General features: G+C 44.7%; 2 protein-coding genes across 2 annotated transcripts in view; one reads left to right on the forward strand and one right to left on the reverse strand.

Annotated features, from left to right (window-relative positions):
- LOC143905691 (uncharacterized) overlaps positions 1-24956 on the forward strand; it is a 262762-nt gene that overhangs the window by 128005 nt on the left and 109801 nt on the right. The window lies entirely within an intron of this gene.
- The window catches only part of LOC143905678 (uncharacterized), an 80025-nt gene continuing 63541 nt past the window's right edge, over positions 8473-24956 (reverse strand). Inside the window, exons 5-8 of the mRNA XM_077421232.1 lie at positions 23516-23641; positions 12646-12835; positions 11856-12058; positions 8473-11427 (exon numbers count right to left, since the gene is read on the reverse strand). Of these exons, the coding sequence (XP_077277358.1) occupies positions 11401-11427; positions 11856-12058; positions 12646-12835; positions 23516-23641 (546 nt within the window). The 3' untranslated portion in view covers positions 8473-11400. The remainder of the gene's footprint in view (positions 11428-11855; positions 12059-12645; positions 12836-23515; positions 23642-24956) is intronic.

Genomic DNA, 24956 nt, shown 5'->3' on the forward strand with positions numbered 1-24956 from the left:
CTTTATGAGGCAACAATGACTAGTCATCGACGGGCTTTCGGGATCCCTCTTCTCCTCTTTGTCGAATCGATTGCCCCTCTCGCTCGCGTTCGGCTCCGTAGAGGACCGCGATGATTAACACGCGCGTCTGTATCTTACCTGTTGAAAAAAGAACAATTGTTGAAAAAATAAAATAGCGCTGTTTTTTAATGACATACAATCTTATGTAAATTTTCCACAAGAGTGACGATACAAGAAATTACACCAACTAAAAAAAAAATTATGCACAATATATATAGTTTAAATTTTCTCAATCATCTTCAATATCCGATAAAAAACAAGAAAATAACATTTTACAATTTTATGTATATAATTTTAATATAATTGTAAAATCTATAAAAGATTTCTAGTAATGTGAACAATTTAATTACATCGTGTATAATTCTTATTCTCAGTTGGCACAATTTTTTGTATCGTTACGTTTAAATGTAAAAATCGTGTATAATTAGAACAATACAGTTTGGTTTGTTGAACAATTGTTTTTTCAACAGGTAAAGTAGATGCTCGTCACGGTCTTGTACGGGAATGAGAGAGAAAGACGATCGAATCGGCATAGGAAGGAAGGAGGATCCGTCTCTTGATTCGATCTGCCGGGGCACGGGCGGACTGCCAAATGAAATAACCCCCGCGATCGCGCGCGATTGTTACCGGCCGCGAGATCATTATTATCTTCGTTCCGTCTCGTTCGAGGCACGGACCGAAGTTCATTACGATACCAACATCGTCTTACCGTAATTGTCCGGTCGCGCTAATTGGCAATCTAATTAGATTAATCGTCAAAACTTTACTTTATTAACGTATCAATCTATCCGCGCGCGGACGCGCGTATCGACGAGGTGACAGTTCGATTTACCGGGCTGTCGAAATGGGGCGCATCCTCGGGCCGGGCCGCGCGCGCGCGCTTCGAGCGACAGCGGCGATCCATCGAGAGGGGGGTGTCTCTTTCCACGGCGTTCCACGAATTAACATTTTAACACTCCGGGCACCCCCCGCGGAGGCCCGCCTCCGCCTCATCGAGACTTTTTTCTTCCTCTTCCTCCCCGTCCGCGCGCTTCTTCCGCTGCTTCGCTATGCGATGCGCGCCAAGGAGATCCCTCGATCCTGGCCGACCGATGGAATTAGATTAGATCCGATGACTCGGTCCCGTCATTGGAGCGATCAATCCCAATCGGATACGTAGACAGGATCACGCTAGAGGCAATATATTACCAAATGAGAATCGCATTCTTTCGGTCATTATTCCTTCTTAGTTCCGGACAATAACGCGAGCAAAGACATCCTGCGGAAAGAAATCTTGACATTTAGCTTTATTTCCTGCTTAGCTTTTTATTTACTTAATTTATACCAGACACAAAACATTTCTCGAGGTATGTGCTTTTAGAGCAATTATATTTCCTTGAAGAAGAAAAACGGTATGAAGATGGATATACACGTTTTAGAAAGCAGCTATTTTTTTACGGATCACTTTAATATAAAATATAGTTATATTAAAGCACAATACGATGCCCGGATTTGGTTCTCAATTAGATTAGATTAGGCGAGTTTCGAGCGGGTCAGCCGTTGATGCGATTAATCCAGTCGGATGTGTATCGACGCGCATCGGGCAGCGAGCCTGCTTCTCGATCCATCGGAAAGCACCGTGAAACACGCCCAGGAAAGGAGAGAGAGAAAGAGCGAGAGGGTACGAGCTAACGGGCGTACAGATGGAGGAGGTGCCGCGGGTGAGAAGTCGATCGAGAGCTGCGATCGACCGGTCGACCGGCCCGATCGGAAATCGGGCGTCGAGAGCGTCCTCGAGGCGTTGATACCTCTCCGCGCAGGTACCAAATGGTCTTGGACTCGGTTTGGCAAGGTGCCTCGACGGGCGCGTTCACGTGATTAAGCCCGCAATTAAATCGGTGCGCCGAATTTTCTGGCCCCGCGAATCCCAATACCGATCCGCGGCGAAATGTGTAATTACGCGCTTTTATAGATAATTAAATGATAAAGTCGACTCGCGTCGACTCGGCTCAATCTTCGTCCGCTATATGTATGTACATACATATAGCCCCCTTTTCATCATTATAACGCGGCGTAATGTAAGACACGATCGCGACGCGCTGGAGAAAGCCGTCGAAATATATATCTCGTATAGTACACTTGCGCAGAAAGGGATCCTCGCGGGTGTATCGTATTACGTAAAAATTTTCAAGCGCTAACGAAAGTCCATGAGGATCTCATGTCGCTCGCTTTTACAACTTCATATATGAAATAATACTATAGATCTCTCACAATAATTGAAACGCGATGCGTCAGTTATTTGAAGTCGTATAACCGCGGTACAACTGTAGATTCTATCGGTATAGGCACGCTGTTGCATCATGCACTTTGCGAAATCGTTTCGAGTAATGATTATTCGGCGAGGCTAGTACCGGACGTGGCGCGACGCGGATAAAACTATCGAGTAAAAAAAAAGCGTAAAAAAAAGAGAGGGAGAGAGGCAGGAAAAAAAGAGAAGACTCGTGGAAGAAGAAGGGACAGAGGAGCGGGTGCATTGTTTCTGTGGGAGGATCCCATGCATAACTTAGACAGTCGTGCACAGGTGTAAAAGGAGAATGCGCGTGTGGGTATTATGGGATTTCAGGTGGTGGTGAAGGGGAAACGGGAGTGGAGGCGGCAGCGAGAGAAAGAGAGAGAGAGAGAGAGAGAGAGAAAAAAAGACGCGGGGGTAAGAGTTAGAAGAGGCTGGCACCACAAAGGCGCGAGTTTCGCCAAGTAATCGTGCCCATTAATAACGCTGCTGATCCACCTCCTCTGGCCCCCTCCCCCCCCTCCTCCCACCTTCTACTTTGTTGCTTCTTCACTCCAGGGCTCATGGACACTTGTTCTCTCCTCAAGAAATATAACAAACCGTGCTCTATCTCATTTGATGCGAACCTACCGGGCGATGCTCGCCGATCGCGCGGTAGATTGTATTACGCGGTCCTCCCTCCTTCGATGCACCCGACGCGCTCGCCGTTTTGGCCCTCAGCAATTATAATTTAACAGCTGGAACGCTGTGTTGCGCGATTCCACAGAAATATATCAATGCGCGAATTTTTTGAAATGGTATTTTCTTGAAAGTTTTATTTGCGTGTTTCGTTTTTTAGATAAGAAGATAATCGATGATTATATATATATATTACAACACGTACTCTACTCTGTTTAATGAATGCGTAAGATAATTTGATAAGATTTATACAGTTGTCATGGTTATTAATATATTTATCAATAGTGACTAGTTTCTATCACTGATAGTATAAAGACAATTAATTAAGATAGCACGGGCGTGAACAACATCGAGAAATCACATTTCGTGGAAAAGTTGTCGGACGCCTTGTAGAAATCTGGTGAATGAGTTAACTTGCTTCTCCTCGTCTAGTGCCTTCTTCTCGGGCCATCCTCGAGGATCGGCGCATCGTGCGTGATGCCTCGAATAAAGTCGCGTGCGCCTATTAATAATGCCGCGGCTCCGATAGAAAACGGACGTCGGGAGGAATCTAGGCTGGTCATTTGTACGGGTCGCGGCCGGTTCAATATAGCGAACCAGCAGGGCCGGCGCGAATTGTCCCGGCCTGACAGTTCCATCGTGCGCAATCGTTGCGTGCACGCGATATTTCCGAGCTTATATTATGCGGACGTGCGTATCGGTCGCGTGGAAATCTCCGCCCGCGATAAGAATATCGATATCGATAAAATGTCGAATCCGTAAATTCCATTTCTTTCATTACATATTATTAATCTATATGTTCATCAGAAACTATATTACTGAATACATTCTGCAGGCTGTAATAAATGATTAAAGCATGATTAAAGAAATGAAAAACATTTCTTTCTTTGCCGATAACGAAATAAATTCTCAATAGATATCTTTCGCGCTCTTTCTCCTTTCTCGGTAATCTCTTCTTATCGTAATCGTATTGTGAGATGAGAATTTAAAACTAAAAATTATTGAGACATGGTTTTACTCTCGTTTATTCGAATTCGATTGCGTATGAGATAACTATACGCTGTACTGTCGCAGATATTTATTTCCTTACATATATCTATGTATACGCATCTATAATAGAATCCTGGCCCGAGAGATCCGTAGGATGACGATACAACCCTCGATCGTGACATTCGGCGTATACAAATCCCACGATTGATTATTTATTTCAGCCTATGCATCCTGAATCTAAGTTTCACACTCGACGTGAGACTGACCCCACGTGCTTGACCCCCGCGGCAGGATATACAGAAGGGATTACCGGTCCCAAAGTCCTGCCACGCCAAAGTGACTCCGCATTCACGAGTCGAGAGTATCGGCGTTTATCGTTCATGCGGCACCGATCCATTTCGGAGGCTTCGCTCGGTGGACATTTATCCCGACTTCCTCGACTTAAGAAAACATCGACGGATTACGTCAGTGCGTCACTTTACAAAGCGACGTGGAAATCGGGAAAAGGGTCGTAATATTCAAGAGCACTGTTGCGAAAGAATAGGGCCGAAGCCGTCATACCGATTTTCGCTGAACTGTTACGTCAAATTTTAAAGAAGCTGTGAAATATTATTTACCTCTTTTTCTTTCTTTCCTCTTTTCAATACCTAAATTCGTTTCACCCTATATTGATTTCCTCTCATTTAAAACTTCTTGTTCTAAAATCTCAAATTCTTAGAAATGTGGAAAATTCCAGGAAATATAAAACATTTTTAGAAATGTGAAAAATTCTCGGAAATATTAATAAAATTCTTGGAATTTTAGACAGTGTACCTCCTTGCCGATTATGTTCTCTTGATACTTTAAATATTCTGTATATATTTACATAAACCTATATATATTTATCTAGTTTTTGCCATAATGGTATCTCGCCATGATAATTTCAATAAAATTAAAAAAAATCAAGATAAATAATTGGAAGAATTTTTATCGTTGTCGCCGGAACGAGCAGCCTAGCCGGTACATGTGCATTTCGGGGAGATATTCGTTCTCCAACATCGTTACCGCGAAATCTGCGATAAACTGCAAAAGAAAGAATTCGGGACTTACTCTCTTGACTCCACCACTCGCAGCTTGCACGAAGAAAAGGAGGATCATGTGCGCTCGTGAGAGAAGAGCTTCGGCTGGCGGTTAGATAGGTATCCCATCTCTTCTATTCCGCTACCCTAGAGAAACGGGATTACGCGAAATCCCGGTCACTTTTATAGGAAGTATATATCCTCTCTCTAGCCAGGGCTATCTAGAACCGTTCCTCTTCACATTCTTCTCTCCTCTTCTCCTATCTCCTTCTCTCTTTCTTCCGTCGTAGAATCCCGCGGCAGAAGGTCAACGTCGGCGATTCGGCAACGATCGAACGTAAGCAGCTGCTATAACTCCAGTCTCTCCTTTAGATATCTCGACTCCGGTCCCTTTTTAACCCTCGGCGAAGGGCCCATCCGGACCTAATTCGCCGTGAAACGAGGAAGGCCGACTTGCGCAAAGGCGCGTAAGCAAGGATTTGGAGATTCAGACGATGACACACTCGCCTCTATCGATTTTCTAATTCATAGAATGAGCGAGCGCGCGACCTCGTGATTCTCGGGAGCCGATCGAGATCCCGTGGGATTTATTCGAGAGTCGCAGTGATAACAGTTCTTATTATATAGTTTATGCTGTGGAAAAAATCCCTGTAGCAAGTCCGACGAATTTGATACTTCAATAAAGCTTAAATTTTTCGTTCTTGTAAATTTTTAACTTTTAATCGTCTCAAATGTCTTTTTATAAATCTATATATATCTACATAAAAGATATAATACATACATATTTGCTTACATAATTTATTAAGCTTAAGAATCACATATATAAAAAGTCTTGTTCCATTAATAATTAATTCCATTATTAATTAACATATAATATGCGAGTTTAAAAAAATTTACTCAAAAATATCCAGCGGTTTTTTTGGAAGAATAAAATATGCCGCAGGGTTTGGGAAAGGTCAATGAATACAAGTCGCGTAATTAAGTAGATATATCACACATTTATAAATTTTCAAGTAAATACACATCAGTAGAGAGAGAGAGAGAGAGAGAGAGAAAGAGAGAGAGAGAGAGATAACGGTTACGGTACAATTTAAATAGTTGGTTGCACGGGATGGTGTAACCGTCCTTCACTTTAAACTCCTTCGTCCTGCACACCTTGCGCTTCAACACCTCTTCGTAAAATAATACATTCATATATTATATATATCTTGTATATTAATTATATTATGTATAAATATATATATTAGTCGAGATCCGGACTTTATTTTGAGTATTCCGGGACTTTGGCAGTTCCAGACGCCTGAAAAAATTGATGTCACGGCATTTTGGAAGTTTTGAATTATTACTATTAGGTTATATCCAGGACTGTACATTTAAAACGAACGTCCGAAACACTATATATTATATATATATATACACATATATATATACATATATACGAATATATCACTTAATCACTTGCAACCGGACTCCGCAGTGCAAAAATCCCTTCCATATATACAATCTCGTCTTCACAAGTTGCATCGTACAAAATCTCTACAGTTATAATTTCTTCGCCATAACGCGGCAAAAAGAATTATTTCCGCCAACTTATTGTTATACTCGTTTACTAAAGGGATAGCATCTCAGATAATGCCGATGTGTAACAGGAGAGAAACAAATTCGATCGTAAAAAGTTAACGTGCGACCTTTATCACGCACGGTAACGTGTCGTTACAATTTATCACCGAGTTTCCCGAGCGGAGATATGTATCTTCGCGAGATGCCAGTCAGAGTCGCATTAATTAATATATTTAATGCAGTCGAATAGGCGTGAGATCGGATCGCAAAACCAATTTCGATGTTCGAAGGGGTATAAGCTACGGAATGTTCTTCCGCTGTTTTTTCGTTTTTTTTTTTATTGTATGGCTCGTGTATGACACGATTTCCTCTTATTACCGAACTCATTAACACGTCGAATGTGACATCGAGGTTGTCGCGCGCAACTACCGATATTATCATATCGCGGGAGCGGGATTCATCTACGCTTTGCTCTTTGCTGTAATCACGGCGTTATCTCGTTCGCGATTGCTGCCTCGATTTACATGCAAACACCTCGTCCAGTAAGACTCAATTAAGTTACGTCTTTTAATTAATAAAAGGATACTAATCGACATTCGTCTAAACCCCTCCCCCTCTGTCCCGATACATCGCACGGTTATTACAAATAGCAAAAAAAAAATTAAAATATTTTTGAGTTTCTAAAAAAGGATTCGCTATTGAATTATTGTTCGTGTATAATATCGTAATGAATATGTTATTCCCGATGACAATAAGAGACTGGCTGTTTGTGATAAGATTATTAGCTTGTTACGAAACTCGATAGAGATTTAAATATTTGAAACATACTTGTAAAATGTGTCCGCGAGCGGATTGTCTTCAAAACAAAGCGAAGCGTCGACAGGCTTTTACTTAATGCCACTCATGATTAATTGTGACTAGTCGTAAAAAAAATACGCAGTTCTCGCTCTCGCGTGTTTGTTTTGCTAACGATGTTAATAGAATTTTGCAATCTACGCGTATTGTCTGTCGGACCGCGCGCTAACTAAACAATACGACTCGATCGCGTACGAGTTATATCATCGCCGTTGCGCGAGCGCGCGATTTATCACACGACACCGCCATTGTTTCTTATCGCCGAAAGAATTTTGCTCACGACATCGCCCGATAATGACATTACGGCGCCGCGATGCGGGCGAAATGGAATCATTAATAATTCCGTAACGATATTATTATCGGCACGCGTGATTGATTAAGAGAACCCCGGGTTCTCTCTCTCTCTCTCTCTCCCTCTCTTTCTCATCCGAGCCCGAAGCGAAAAGAAATTCATTTCGTGGGGGCCGCGTGTCGGCGGCGCGACATCGTCCGAGATAACGATACATCGTCATGTTCGCGACGAGAGAGAGAAAGAAACACGTATACGGCGGAATAAAACCATTAATAATTCCATAATAATCAGTTTATACGGCACGTGTGTGATTTATCAAAGGTCGCGCATTGATCTCGAGTCGTCCAGGAAAATTCAACGTCGTCTCGGTGTCCGGTGATAACGCGACGATATTATCGGCGATATCGACATCGACGATCGGGAGAAAAACAACTGGATCTGCGGTTCCGCGGGAATAAATCGGGTGTCAAGTCGAGGCAGCAGGACAGAAGAATACACGGACGTTTTTAAAGCGCGAAAGAAAGAGGTGTGAAAGGAGAGAGAGGGGGGGGGGAAGAGAGATAGACAGACGAGAGGGGAGACGGTGAGAGAGAGAGAGGTAGGGAAAGAGAGGAATAGAAAGAGAAATAGAGAGAGAGCATCGTAATGCTTACATTGTACATATACACATCTATAATCACATAATATTCGATTAAAGATTGGTCGGTATGTATGCGTGATTTATCATTTAATTTATTTTAAGTTAAAACCTCTTTTTACAATGGTATCTTACAATGTGTCACTTTTTACATCCAATAAACATCCTCGCCGTACGTCCGCGTGTGCGAAAGGATCGCTCCGGCACTCTTCATCTCTTTCTCCCCCTTTCTCCCTCAAAGTCCTCTCTCTCGTCGTCTCGTCGCACCCCCGAATTTTTCACCCACCGTTAACTCTCTTCTCGCGCGTTTGTGCGGATGCGATCGACCTCTCTTAAAAATCATATATATATATATATATATATATATATATATATATATTTCTTATTTGTTTTTACACAGGGCTACACGCTACTTCCTAATAATACTATTATAATAGACGCTTCCTTCCTCTCCTCCTTCTACGGCCCCCTTTCCGATCTGGACGCGCAAAGACCTCGCACGAAAATGACCATCGATATCGACTTTTCTTTTTTGCTTTCGTCCCCTCAGTCTTTTTGGAAAATCGCCGCCACTCGTCGTCCCCCCCGTGGGATCCCGAAGGGATCCACCTTGTGCCCCGCTTCGTTTTACGTCCTCGCGGCGGGAGGAAAAGATACCGCGCGATATCCTCCCGAAATCACGAACGTCGTATATGCCCTCTCTTTCCCCCTTTTCAACTCTCCTCCCTTCTCACCTTCGTAATTACCTATGTACGTCTATTTAGTCGCAAAAAACATATACGCGAGTGGTAAAACCTCTAAAATCGAAAAATCACAATGTGTTCGGAGAACCCAAGCGAGTGAGTCTTTCACGAGTAGCGATCAATCAATGGACAATCGACCCGATGATGACCGATAGCGATAATGACAATGCTAATGATCACCCGGCGCGTCTCACCTCTGTACGACATCTCGTGCGTCGTGTGTTCACTCGCCGATGAGTCTTCAATTATATCCTGTTGACTATTTATATGCATGGTTGTTTATGATGCGCAATTAGTTGCTAATTATGCACAATCACTTAATGCGCGCGACGGTCGCCCGCCCCGCGTGTTCCAATATATATTTATAATACATATATTTTATTTTCTTTCATTTGCATATATATATATATATATATATATATATATATACTATATTATTACAATAACGATACACAATTTCGAAGATACAAAATTTACACTTGCCTTTTAATCGCGTATTTCTCGTGTTTCTTGCGCGCTGACTGTTGCTGTTCGGTGTGTGTATACGTGTGTGAATGTGTAAGTGTGGATTCTTCGTGTGTCCGCCGTGACTAAATTATGAAGCTAAAACGCTCGTGCGATCCGGCGATCGCATCGACGCGTTCGGGTTAAGCCGATCGATCGCGATCGTCGGAGGCTTCTGTATAATATAATTTACGAATTTATTCTACGCGCTTGTTTTTTATTACACTTACGTAAACTATCACTAACCGGGTACGACACACAGAACGGTGCTGGACCAATGGACGCCGACAGTGGACAGATAGAGGCAAGGTATACAATCGAAAATCTTAAGAAAAACAAAATAGGGAAAAAGCTCGATTTTCGGAGACTACCGGTGTGTTGATCCCGCGACCGATGCTCAATTCACTTCGAGATATCGTGGAAAGGCGTTTTCAATTCCTCTGGGAAATAAATTGCGTTTCTCGCGTTGATCGGTGAAGCTCGATCGACTTTTTGGAAAGAGACTGAATTCCGCGCGCGCGATATATTGGCTGTACCATATAAATATTCTCTAAAAATTGCGCACTGCGCCGGGCGATCGAACACGCCCTCCTCGATTATTGCTGGCTCGCGTCTACTTGATTAAAAATGCGTTCTTTAAGCCGCCGGAAGGAAAAACATCAATTTTTTTTTAATTAACGATCTAGATTGCTACATAGTGAAAAGTAGTAGTCGCTCTTTGAAAAGAGGGAACGTTACGACGTTCTCTCTTTCGAAAGAGTCCGCGTAGGATACAGCGAGCTTCGTAAATTACGTTTGCGAGACTGTTAATTGCCGTTACGTTTAATTGCGGTCGAACGACACATCGCGGCTTCGACGTGTACCTCGGAAACTCTGCACACGCGACCACGCGAAACTCGTCGGCGCGCGACTCGACCGACGACGGCGAGGGATCTCTGAGGAACGTCCAAACGATCCCGCACCGAGTTACGAACGCCCGTTAATAAACATCTTCCTCTGAAATTGCACGATAACCGCGTCGACTCCCGTGCCCGCGGACTTCCGTTCCGGAACCCCGCGCACTCGCGGCACTCCGCGCGACTCTTCGCACTCGGAACCGATTTTGGGCGCGAAGCGTGGAAATCCAGCAGATTTTTTTTTTTTTGCGCCGCCGGGACCGTCGCGCGGGCGGACCGCAACGTGTTACGGTCCCGCGCGACGGTCCGGACTCCGGCCAGAGATCGCTCGCCCAGAATCGCTCCGAGGAGTCACCTAAAAACAGGTCGTCATCACGCACACGCGCATACGCTCGTCCCACACGCACTCGCTCACGCACACACGCTCGGCACACGCGCACATAATATAAATTCTTGTATCTCTATATATTTATTTACATATGCTATATATCATATATAAGACTCAATACAATAGCTGATTTTTTCCTTTGTACTTGGGGCCGGGGCTCGATGGCCCTACATTGAAACTTTACATATTTACATGAGCTTTCACTTGAGAAAGATCCGACAGGCGCGCGCGCTCTTTACGGCCAGTGCACAAGAACGTTGTGAGTCCCAGGATCCCGCGCGTCGGGATTTTCGGTGTCGTGTCGGTGATCGATCGTGCATGGCCCCTTGGCGAGGTGGCCCGCGTGCGAGAAAGAGAAGAGGAGCGGTTTTGTGTGTGTTTAGTTCTTTTTTTTCTGGTTTTTTCTTTTTTTTTTTACATTACAACGAGACAGTGGTGGGCTGCGTCCTGAGCTGCTAGTCACTCGCGATTCATGTGTACTCCGATCGCCAGCCGGTCTGAAACCAGACAAAGATTACCACACTCTTGAGATGCTCTACTTGTCGGCCGCGCGAGTGAAGGCTCTCCTTTCGCGTGCACGCGCGCGCGCCGGCGCGATTAATATTACCGCTTGGAAACAGAGACGGACGTGGTAACCGACACCCACAGCAGCGGCGATCGAAACGTCAGAATAATATTCAGGATAACGTGTCTCGTCGAAAACGTAACGTTTACATTTTGCATATGGATAATTTTTTTAAATTTCTGGTATCAAGCGAGACTGAAACATTTGGAAAACACCCGCTTTCGCGAGATAACTGCAGCGCGTCAAGCCCGGTTCACAACTCGAGGGGAATCGGCAAATTCCACGCGGTAGATCCCGATCGATTATCGGCGGCCGAAGCCTTTGGTCAATCGCCGATGAAGGTAACAATCGTGCACTCACCATTGCGTTCGTCGTGGCCGCCAGTTGCAGACCCTGAAGACTCGTCATGTGATGAGAATGAGAATGCGAATGCGAGTGCGGGTGGATGGGGGGCGGCGCCGGTGGCGCAAATCCCTGATGAAGACCTCCGGCCACGCCGACACCCGTGTGATACATGTAATGCTGCATCGCCGGATGCATCGTGTGATGATGCTGCGATGTACCTGGAACAAGTAATGGGGGAAACGTCGTCCTTTTAAAATCCCCTTGCGCCGTGCATATGAATTTCGCATATAAGAGACCTCGAGAGATACGGCGTGATTCTTTCCGTTCCGTGCTGAATCGTTCGCAGAGGCGATTATATATTGAGAAACGTCGTACAATTGCGAATCTTCGCGTTACCGCCAAGTTAAATCTAAATTTAAAACGTAAATAAGGTAAATGCACGTATGTCTGGACATTTTTATCATTTTAGTCCTTAAATAAGTTATAACGCGAATTAAAATCAAAGAATCAAAGATAAAAATATTTTCCTTGTATTATATTTTTATCTTTGATTTTAATTCGCGTTATATTTATTTAAGAACTAAAATGATAAAGGTGTCCAGACATAGGCCTTACGTGTCCAGCCATTGGTACATTGTACCCTAAGTCTTTTTCTTACGATTTAGATGTAGAAGATAATCTCTCTGTCTCTAGCGTCATGTATATTTATAATATAATAATGTACGGAACTTTGCTAAATTGCAGTTTTATTAAATTTGAAATAGAAAAATCTTTTTGCATATATAAGCTGAAGAATTCGACTTACCCATCGGCGATCCAAATCCTGAGTGGAAGGGCTTGTTGTCGAGATCAAGGTGTCCGCTGGCCTTGATCATGTCGCCCATGACGCCACCGAGGCCTAGGCAGCCGCCGGCCTTCTTCTTCTTGCTTTTCGACGAGAGCTTCCTGTTTCTCGTCTGGATGCCCTCCTTCTTCATCGTCAGCGGCCGGTTCACCTGCAACAGTCGAAGTCAACAGTTCGCTAAGTTTAGAATTTATACTACGTAGGAAGCGCGATTTGTCGCGCGCGACAATCGCGGCTCGTTCCATTATTTATTAGCGCGGTGGACGAAATAGCCTAACCGTGGAAATTTATATTTTATAATAGCGTCGATAAGGTCAGACCCGTTAATTGAATCTCAAAGAAATGAAGGCGATACGTAACGCAGCCACATCGTCGCGACATTTCCGTGAGACAGTTTTAAGAAAGAGAATAAAGGAATTATATATATGTAATATGAAGGACATGAAAAATCAGCCGAGGAAGGACAGTAAAATTACCGAGACGCGAACAATACGGTGACGTAACGGGAAAGAAAGAGAGAGAAATAAGAAGGAAGCATCGTGTCGGAAGATGTTATTCATTGGAGTGCAACGCGCGATGCGTTTTCTCCGTTCGACCGGCGCGGCGCGGCGCGGCGATGCTCGGCAATGCGTTCGGTACACGGGATCGTAAATCATCGCATATGTTGCATGTTCGACAGACGGCAGAGCGCGCGAGGAATACCCTTCTTTATTCTAAACTTCAATCTGCGATTTTTCCTCTCCCGCGACGTTCCATTCGGATTCTCATACCCGTCCCCCGTCCATCACGCACGCCACCGCGCTAAATCAATTCTCATTGCGTTCTTCTCGCCCGCGAAAGTCGGACAGCCTGTCAACCAGCACACACGTCTATCTATTCCTATTATACAACTCAATTTAATTTATAATACTGAATTTAAGAAGACACAGTCCGATTAAATCGTTTGCCCTTAATTATTATTCGACAGATGCACAGGTCAATATTAGCAGTCTCTCGTCCGTTATCTCGGAATTGATTCTGGAAGCGAAACGAGAATGACGTCGCGACGAGGGATCGAGCGCGGCGCACATCACTGACGTAATCTGGTCGACTTTACCAGACGAGAGAGCGCGCAATTAAGAAATCCCTCAGATTCCTGGTAGTCTCTGGTAGCCGGTGCAATTAACGAATCGACAGTCCTCGAGCGCAATTCGCGAGGCGCTACGTCACCGTTGCGCGTCTTCTTCGCGCGCGACCACGCCTCGTCCGCGCATTCACACGGAGAAGAGCGTCGCGGGTATTGTTTCCCCGTTGAAGAAGAAAAAGAAGGAGGCGTAGGAGGTCGTCGGCTTCTCATTTCGATCGAAATTAACGATAATACGCCTGCTAAAAATAAACGGTCGAGCAAACGGGACGCCGCGCCGCGGCCGTGGCAATCCACGAACGATCCACGAACTCTCGACTTGAGAACAGCCGCTGGCGGCGAGTGAAATCATTGACGTATTGTCATTACAACAATAATGTAATCTCGAAGGAAAATCGATGGGCATGAGGCGAGCCGCGCCTACGGCATTGTTTTTTCTTTCTTTTTTTTTTCGTTAACATGAAAACGCAATAGAAGCATAGACGCTTCGAAGGTGCGGGTTGCATCTGCCCTGTCTACAATATGAAAATTATCCGTTAAAAAGGATAACCATGTAGAAAATGAAAAAAAAAAAAGAAGGAAGTCCGGTACGGGCGCGCGCGGTTTCGTGCACTTTTATTAATTAATCCGTTATTTACACACACCAATGCCTAACGCAGGCGTGCGTTGTCCGCGATGCATCATTCATCGGCATGAAAGCAGCGTATTCGCGCGGCACGCACGCATTCACGAAAGAAGACAACCTGCGTTGTATCTATTTTATGTAAGGGGTGATCATGCTTGGAAGGAAAATTACTACCTTTCAACTCTGTATTCAGAAAAGAAACTGGAGAGAATGACAAAGTTCAATCGTTACGCATCGTATGAATGCGATTATCTGAAATACGAAGAATACGGAGAAATATTAAGTAAAATGGAAGTGTCGGCAGAACAAGGAAATATAAAATCGAACTCCGATTACGGGATAGTCAATAAGATAAATCATGTACGATCAAACGAAAGTTCAGCTTGGCTCGCGTCTCGAGAGTTCAATTGGACTGACGATAAATATATACGCTCGTAGAAAAAATACGCTCCGCGAAAGAAAGAAAACGTTAACAACGAGCGTCAGCTCGAAGGAGAACTTAATTATCGGCTCACCCTGTATATACGACGAAACGCGCGCTCGTGTGCGTGCAGAGATGCACGCGCGTTCCATGCGGTGCTTAAGTACGAAATAAGTATGGTATGCAAGTGTTGTGTATTGCATCGGGTCGGGCGGGGGGAGGGGGGACGGAGGGGAGGAAGGGAGGGGGAGAAGAATCGCGGCGCTTTGTAGTCGCCGCGACGTGACACAACTGCCAACTTAAGGGGAAAAGGTTCCCAGTATTGCGCTTGGACGCGAGGAAGATTGTGCGTGTGAGAGCGCGTCCGTGCGTATGTGCGTGAGGCGCATCATCCTCCTCCCTTTCCTTCCCCTGCGCGCTTGACCGCCCGCAGCCCCCGCGACGCGAATTTTTTTTTTCCACTCGGCTTTCGCACCACCCAAAGCCCGGCGCCGCGTCCAGACGGTCAACGACTCTTTTCGGAATTACGCAATTGGCCGAATTTGTCGAATTAACGGTCGTTTTCTCGCTCTCTTAGGATGAAAGGGCGCGACGACTCTTTGCACGCAGCATTTTTTTGTCATCCAGCCACGACTGACGCGCGAAGGAAAAAAGTTGCGCGATAATCGGATACGAAGCGCTACGATAAAACCTTATGGTCCGTTACGAGATAAATGTTAAAATCATTGTCCAATTATATTAGTGCCTACCACGTGTATCGCTTTGCAGGCATCCGAAAATAAGAAATATAGCTTCCAAATTTTAATTCTTGCCTCAAAGATATTAAATATGCATAAATAGAAACTTATGATATACTTTGCAATTGTTACGTTGCTTCGCTATTCTAATTACGCCAAGATCGTACGAAATACTTAGCTATCCGCTAATGGATCTTTTAACGAGCGACAGAGCGACCAGATGAGCGGTCGAGAGAGCGACGCGGCGAGAGACGAGCGGACGTAAAGGTAGCTAGGCCGCGAAAGCTCGAACCAATTTGAATACAATACCAACGGATTTAATAGGAACCACCGGAGGGTCGTGAGAGTTCGCGGGTGTCCGAAAGTGCGAGGTGCAAACAAAAGAGACGAGAGACCGCGGCGAGGAGAGAAAGGGAAATAAAGGGGAAACGTACTCAATTGGCGGAAAAGAGTGGACATGGAAAGAAAAGGAAAAAATAAGAGAGAAGAAAGGCGAAAAATAAACGACGAGATAAGGTGGAAGCGGACGGGGAGGAGGATGAACGAGGTGGAGGAAAGACCGGGAGCTCGTATGCAGATTGATGTGATCGCACACGATGCAACTGCACGCGGATCGCATACGAAATTGCATCGTAGCCGAGACGTATCGCAGATAGGGGCAAACAAATGAAAAATCTATTCACTGAAAAACCGGCACAGTAATGTACTCTGATCTATTTATCGATCGATCGGCATCAAAATTGTGATCGCCGTTTTCGCACTCGTCTATAGAAATCGCCTTCGTTCCACACGTGAACAAACCACTTTCGACGTTGCGGGATGCTTTAAAATATCCGTCGCAGCGAATTTCAAACAGGCGATGTGACGAGTAGCCTTTCGCGGTGACAATAGCATAAATAATAATGCCGCGCGAGCCCGGAGCAATAATTATGGTCGTTTCGCAGCGCCCGGGCGCCCGTTTGATATGGTAGATAATCTTAACGTTAACCAACGTTGATGATGCCATATAATTCGTTATCAGTTTTAACAGAATTATAAGATGAAGATATTTATGAACTTCGTAAAGGTCGAAGATTTTTCACGTCGTTAGTTTAGTTCCGTCACAGTCCCGAATGTAGACGGGCGGACAATCCGACGAGTAATTTAAGATTTTCCACGACAAGTCACGTAATTAAAGCTAGATAACGGGCTGGCCTGACACGACGAGCACAAAGATTTAATCTTCTCATATAACATAAACGCGGCGAGGAGGAATTTCCATTGTTGCTTATTAAGAGAACGAGAAGGCAATGAAACAGGACGAAGACCTGTACTTCACGGCTCATATCTGCGAAGGTGAAGAAGAAGAAGATGACTGGAGGACGACCAGAGAATCCTCACGTAGAACAGAGGCACCTTGTCTTTTCCGATATGGATCTCGATCTCGTCGCGGTCGCTGTTACGCGCGCGCGCGCGCCGTGTATGTGTATGTGTGTGTCACGTTCGATGCATGCGTGCGCATATGTACTGTAGATAGAATATATATATATATATATATATATATATATATATATGTATGTATGTATGTATCTGACACTGTGATTGACCGATAAGAGAAATAATTTTAGGGCTGCTCCGCTCTGCCTCCCTCCAGTTGTCTTGAAAAAGAAGCTTGGGACAGAAGGATCGTTCCGCCTCGAGACGGGACTCACCTCGACAAAAAAAATGTTGAAGCGTTTCCTGGTAAATAGACCCTTCATCTATTTCCCCTTTCGAGACATCTGGTTAAATTTCGACGATGAATTTAGCGATGACAATTACCGAGAATTATTTCAGGTTCGATTTAAGTAGATAAATCCGAATGGGAATTTAATTGGTTACAAAAAAGATAAATTTTGCATGTGAAAAAATTTTCCTTCCAGAAGATAAACAGTTTACTCCTCGGTTTACTCAAACTGCGTTATGCTAATTCTGCGCATTTTGCAGTCGCGACACACGTCGGAAGCTAGCTCCACGAAAACGTTGAGCCTCCCGTCGATAAAAGGGCCGATTCGCGAGGAAGTTGTAAAATCGAGTTACGCAGAAGTCCGAATTACGTCGAAGTCTGTCGATGCCACTTGATATGCTCGCGGCGATCCCTCGTATAAGATGTACCGCGTGTCTCTCGCCCCAGCACAAGTCGATTGGCAGGAATTCGACGGTAATTTCGTCGCCGGATACGCAACTGCGATAAGTATGACGATTGCGAGAGAGATTAAATTTTTGTTTTTGGAAATATTATTGTCACACACATCGAAAGATCCCCTTACTTTTTCCATTCTAAATTCTAAATAGCGCGTGCGTTCACCTGCTTTTTTAACTGTCGAAGAGAAGAAGAGACAGATTGCTCGTTAGGCCTTATACACTTTGCAGAACAAAGAAAGATTGCGAGATTTACAAGCGCGATTGGGTCTCAACAATGTTGAGGCATCGATGAGGCATCGGTGCGAACCTGATCGCGAGTTCCCGTCGTTCCCGCCTTTCTCGGAAAGCACGCACTGGCAAAACGTCGACACGTTGTTTGTCGCGAGCTAATCCATGCAAGTCCGTGTAATACTAGAAGTTCGGCGCCTCGGACTCGGGCCCGGGGCCACGACGGACGTTGGCGTACGCACGAAAGGCCGAGGGTCCAGGTCGGTCCTCCGACCAGGAGGTCCTCCCGCGTGACGAGCGTGCTAGCCAGCATCTTGGATTACAGCTGGACTTTGTTATTGAAAGCAAGTCGGGGCCCGTATTCCCGCGCTACTTTGTCGGAGGGCCCCCGAATTTTAATCGAGCAACCTTGTAGAATTAATGGGTACCCCGGGATCGGCATCCGGTGTCTTTGTTTACGACCGATGGCACGAAAATAGCCGCGGAAGATGTTTACATCGGAGAATTTTGCTCGCAGATTTAATCGCAAGGTTAATATAGATCGCTTTTGTCAACCGATTACTCTATCGAGCCTAAACCTTCAATCAATGAATAACGCTTGACCGATCGTAGAGAATCTTCGGGCGAAATTCAGGGCATAAATAGATTATTCCTTTCGACCGTGTCTCCCTATATCTGTGAAATATAGCCAAGTAGACGTAACTTCTGTGGCCTTCAGACTTTCTCTCTCTTACCTAATCCCTTATTTTATACGTTTAGCGATATAATGAAATTTTATTTTCTGCGCGAGCCTAGCTTGAAAACTACACTGTAGAGACGGAGAATTCCATCTAGCCACGAAAGTCGAGCGTGACCTTGCTGACCCCCGCACCGCATACAGCCATGCCTTTGCGTGAGGCTGGTTTCGGGCGACGATTATCATATTCCGAGCACCCGGTAGCTTGGTGTTTGGGCACGAATAATCCATGTATTTTCAAGCGAAGAGCGCCGGAGTCGCGTGTGCGTGTTTGAGTTTAGCCATGGAACACGCTATCGGTCTGCTCTATCTTAACGACGCCAGATCTGTCGTTCTCCATCCAATCCCGTTCCTTCTCCACCCTCCTTCACCCCCGCCACGACCTGTCGGAGATCTCGCAAGAGAAGTCGGAGGAGAGAAGAGAACGAGATAGAGAGAGAGAGCAAGGGAACTCTCGGCACATATGAGAGACGTACGTGAGACGGGAAGAGAAATACGTCTGCCACCGAAATGATTGATTCGTCGCGGTCTTCCCTATCGAAGGCGAAACTCCGGAAACAACTTTCACGATAATATCTTTCGATAAAAATCTCCGTGATCGAGCTGGGACGGTAATTGAACGTTAGCTTCCAAGGTTGCGAATTAACAATAATTCTGAAATAATTCATCAGTTAGTTCAGAATTTCGTTTAATGCATCTTATGTCAGCCAACGCATTTCTAATGAAGAAAATTGCGGCAAAAACGTATAAGAACGCAGAATTCTTACGTGATAATCATACATTCAGGAAATTATTTTATAAAAACATCAAAGCTAAGGTTGCACACGCGTGTTTATTTATTTTTAATTGTTCAGAGAATCTTCACTCGACCCTCGACAGTCGATTGGCACGTGAGATCTTCAAGATCATCTTAAGAGACCATTGAATCGCCGCGTATGCGCGTCTCGATTGTCGAAAGTGCGTCGGCATCGACTATTTCGAGAACCGTCTCTTCGCCTCAGAGGCGTCCATATTTCTTCCCTTCGCATCTTCGAGCCGTGGAAGAAGAAAAGATTCGGACACGGGGCCCCGGCGCTAAGACTGTAATGTGTCGGCTTAACGTCAACGGAGACAGTCACCTATTCCAACCACTCGGGCCATGGTTGCGGCTATCCTGCGTGCGTGTGTGCCCGTGTCACGAGTCACGCGCGAGTACGCTCGACTTGACGCGCGAGGAATCCGCGCGAATGTTGTACGAGTGCCATGGAGAATTAAAAAAAAAAAAAAAATCAGAAACTTGTAGAATCCTGTCGTAGGTATAATCATTCTGAAGTTTTCCGTCTCTCTCTTTCATCGATATATTGCTCCACATGAATATATTAATTTGGACCAGCTACTGGACCGATATCGATCATAAAAAATATTCTTTATCGCAATAAGTGCGTGACAGCCAAATTTGTTCTCTGACGACTGGTAAAAAATATGGGCAAACCGGAGTTCGCGACCAGAAACAGAAGAAAGGAGCAGAAGAAGAGAGCGGGGAATTAGATTCCACGGTAGAGAAATCGACAATGGGTATCGAGAGGCTCGATGACAATAGCAATTCGATACTTCGTTTACCGCGGTCCGGCTTTTCATTCTCGGGGACGAGGCGACCGACGACGCCGCGCCACGGCGACAAGCGTCGCTTTGGCTTCGACGGTGGCCGGGGGACGACCTTTTGCCTTCGCTCCTCGTCGAAAGAAAAACCGTTTCATTGCGCTTGCATCGGCTCGATTCGCCGTGTAATGGCGGGCCCTTTTGTCGGCCGTCTCGCTTTTGAAAAATCTCGTGTCGCGCATGCTATCCGCTACGAGGAAAATTCTCGGGGTATTAAGTATCCATTACGGCTTCACGTTTCTCCTTATGCAATCTCTCTCTCTCTCTCTCTCTCTCTCTCTCTCTCTCTCTCTCTCTCTCTCTCTCTCTCTCTGTATCTTTCTTTTTTTCTCTCTTCCTCTCTATCATGTTGTTTTCCAAGAGATAGAAAATATCTCTCTCTTTCCCTCTCGAGGGATCTCCGAGGATATCGTCGTGGAGAAAGCGGAAGCGGGCGTATTCGGGAAACGGCAAATGTTTCTTCCGAAGTGCGGAACAATCGGCCGTGTTGGTCGTGGGAAGGGACCCGATTGAAATCGGTAGCGGCTCAGCAAATAGACTTCTCATTTCCGCAACGCGAACGCGCTGCGTTCGCCTTGCGATCCGCTCCCTTTCCCGCAGGCGTGTGTTCGGGATGCCGGAAGTTCACCATTAAATCCCTCAAACGTTAATACGGTCTCAAAGTAACGGGTATTATGCAAAGCGTATACGGCAGCGTAAAAAATTGTAAAAGTAATGTGAAATATTTAACCTGGAGGTTTATTTTGGACTGATAACAATCTCGTTTTTTTACAAATCTTCATCATCATTTACGAAAACGTTATGTGAGTGCGGATACCGTACAAAAATTTTTATTTATAAATATATCATTAGCAGTCCAAACGAAAATGAAAGGAAATGATGAATGTGCTCACAAAAGTGACAGCATATTCCTCTTATACGTACGGATAAAAAATACATTCGCACACTTGTTACGTTTGTAACTAATTTATTGCACTTTCACGTGCTTTATTAGGCATTTAAGCTTTTATTAATTTCCACAAGGCGTATATCTGCATCAAACACGAAATACGCGCGCGCGTATAATGACAGACTGTATAATCACTAACGGCTGCACGCGCTGTGTTTCTATTTCTGAAATTCGGTGACTCCACCGAAGTTTTCACTTTCTTGCGTATCGGGCAACGGATGTCGGGACAAGTATAGAAATCCGCGGTCGTCCTCGAGAGGAGGCGTAAGAAACGAGGCTCGCGACTCTCCCGTCTCCTACCCTCCTATCCTCCTCCCGCGTGTCGGGCGGAGGATCCCGTGGCGGAGTGTGTCTGGGCTGCTACGTATCTTGATTTTCAGTCGGCGCAATCTCTCCTAAGCTAATCGCGATAAGGCCGAGGGAAAGAGGGCCCCTCGGAGAACGTGCGCCGCGCCGGTCGGGGGGAGACCCGGGTGAAAGAGGATTCATTTGCAGCGCGCGCTAATTGGCTCGCGATTTCTCTGCGCGTATAGCGGGCCTCACCGCGCCACGGACATTCGTCACGTTTGCCCCCGTCTCACAGTGGGGCTTTCTGTCTTGCCAGTCCCCGCCGCCCGTGACGCGGAAACAAGGCGATGCACTGTGCGGGTCCATCGCCGAGCAAATCGCCCGTCCGAATTTACGCAGTTTTTTTTCCTCCATCCTACTCCCGTCCGTCCCGTTATCGCGCGCTTAAATCTCGTCGCGATAATGCCCCGGCGCTGCTACCGAGAACTTCTTGGGAGATCGGAAGACGCGACCACATGAATTATTACATTAATAATCACGTATCTCCATTTCTCTATCAATTGATCTATAAGGAGAGGATTTCTTCTAACACGCGAGATCCCCATGGCATAAATAAGAAGCGAAGCAATACCTATTCTTATATAATTACTTGACGGATCTATATAGTTGCGCAAGGGTGAAAAATATCGAAATTATATTTAAAATAAAATTTTTGATTGCAGCGAACTGCCTTTGATAAATCTAGGAACGTAGAAATCGCATAAGTCGTTTCTTTGCAAACACCTTACAGCTTTAAAAAAATCAGATAGTTCATTTACCCGAAAAACAACACGGCACGCGAGAAACGGCGCGCGCGTTTTATCTCGTGAACTCGTTAACTTCGCGAAATTTCTCGGCTAGAAACCGTCGCGACGCGTGTCTCGCTTATTAAGGCCGTCGCCCACACGCTCTCTCGGTCATCTTTGAGATTTCCGTCTCGCGGAAGTCCACCGGCAACAACAGCGAGCGACAGTCCGGTCGTCGCGTCGTGCGTCACGGGGTGAAATATCGTCTTCGACGAGAAGATAAGAGGGGAAAAAAAAAAAGAAAAACTGCGACACTTTCTCTCCACTCTTGCTCTGGGTCCCCCCCTTCCGTCTCGATCACGTTTATCGCGTCTCCCTTCGTGCCGCGGCGCTCGCTTCCGGCGCTTCCGGTGTCACACGCCGTTGAGCACGCTCCACCCCCTTCCAGGCGGCCCATGTACGTGTGTAAGGACCACGTCCGGCAAACCAGAAAGCATCCTAATTGTTGGTACAACACCGGCGGTCCCCCCCTTCCCCCGCTGCGGCGGTGCTTTCATTGTCTCGAGGGAATTACTCGTGTGCGTGGGTTTGTGTGTTTGCAAACGACCACCCGCGCGCGGTTGCTTCCGACGGGAATAACATTGCAGATGGGAAGAAAGTAATAGAGATTTCTACTTCTATATTACTTTTAAACGAATGTCTATACGAGTATCTTAGATCCCTAAGATTGCCGATAAACTGGATGTGGCGCGAATAGCACGCTTTGATCTGTCTATCCCGAAGCACATTGAATGGAAAATCATTTGAAGTTATCTACCTGATTGAGTTACGTAAGATATTGAAACGATATCGTTTAACAAGCGATTGTTGAGGATCCAAGCTTCTAGCGGCGCACTAAAGAGCAACTTTCTCCGTCTCAATTAACCGACTAATTAATGTGTTGTTCACACATGGAGCGAGCCGCAAAGTCAGCGGGGCAAGATCAGCTGACAATATTTCATTCCACAACGATACGCGGAGACCATGTTTCTACCTCATGAAAAAAATAGTTGCATCTTGAAACTGCCACACCGATTTCGCGGCGCGCATCGCCGGGTGGCGCGGGCGAGGAGTAATAAAATTAATGAGTGTTACTCACGTTGTGCAACTTGTAGTAGAGCCCGCAAGCGTTGCAGACCGGCTCGCCGGCCTGGTTCCTCCGCCAGAGGGTCGTGGTCGCCGTCTTGCAGTTGGCGCAGCTGGTGCCCGCCCGTCTCGCCGCACTCTGCAGCGACAGTTTTGGAAAAGAGAAGACACAGATATCACACCCGTCACGTTGGCGTTTCGGACGATCGTCGCGCGATCATCTCGGCTAGATTTAACCCAAGCAATGTTAAGGTACTTTCTATAAATTCGATCGAAAATCGCAACGCACTATAATCTACTACTACATACAATTATACGTTTGCGTTATTAATTTTTTCCAGCTGCAGACAGTTTTAAAATAAATATTACGAATAAAAAATATTGTGGCTTTTTAATATTTACGCAATGTAATCTCTTATCTTTTTTTGCTAGGGTTAGATCTGTTTATGTAATTGTTAAGCAAAGGTTTTCAGATTAATTTTCGTATTTTAGTACATGCAAATATGGTATAGGACACTATTAGAAAAATGGCGAAGAGAAATACATAATATATAATTAAATTAAATTCTGTGTATTTTTAAAAGCAGATTCATTAATCAGATCAATGTTTATATTACTAATTATCAAAAAAAGAAGAATTTGAGTTGTTACACAGTAAAAAATAAAATGTTAATCGTAACATTTTTCAAATGTCCCAGAATGTCCACTCTAAATTTTAAGTTAAAATAACTCATTCATCGTGTGTTACTTATTGACAAATTAGAAATGTTAATTTATTGACACTATATTTTACATTTTTATATTTGTTCTTTTAATTTTAAGTATAATGTAAAAATAACTTGTAAAAAATGTCGATGTAACATATTTGAATAAACAATAGTTATTTCAACTTAAGAGAAATGTTGTTTTGAACAATTGATTGTAGTAAATTTGATTATTTTGTATGTCAAAGTTTACGATTATTTGAGAAGATTTACTTTAACTTTTGTTTATGTTAAAATAACTTTAAAGCGTATTGATTTTTTGAAATAATTTTGTTAAAAGAACTCAAAATAATATAATCAATTTCTAAATGACATACATAAAGTGTTAAGTTATCACGTTGACATTAATATAACACATGAAAATGTTACGAAAATAATAACATAGCTGTTGTATGTTAATTTTAGAAATGCAAAACGAGACGCATTCTTATCTTACATTACCCACGCATATACATATGAATATCATTCTTTCAAACTGCTCTCCTCGGACAAATTGTGAACAAGAAACACACGGCGCATGGAAATTGCGATCAGACTCGCATCATACGAGAAAGGATTATAAGACGCGCGACGGAATGAAATACTCTTTTAGTATGTTCGTATCCGTCTCTCTCTTTCTCTCTCTACTTCCACGCCAGAAGTGCATTTGATCCGTCGGCGTCGGCTTATGCGCGGAATCAAAAAGCCACA

This window comes from Temnothorax americanus, unplaced genomic scaffold (genome assembly GCF_048541705.1).
Source record: "Temnothorax americanus isolate GAGA-0224 unplaced genomic scaffold, ASM4854170v1 Scaffold11, whole genome shotgun sequence".
Classification (NCBI taxonomy): domain Eukaryota; kingdom Metazoa; phylum Arthropoda; class Insecta; order Hymenoptera; family Formicidae; genus Temnothorax; species Temnothorax americanus.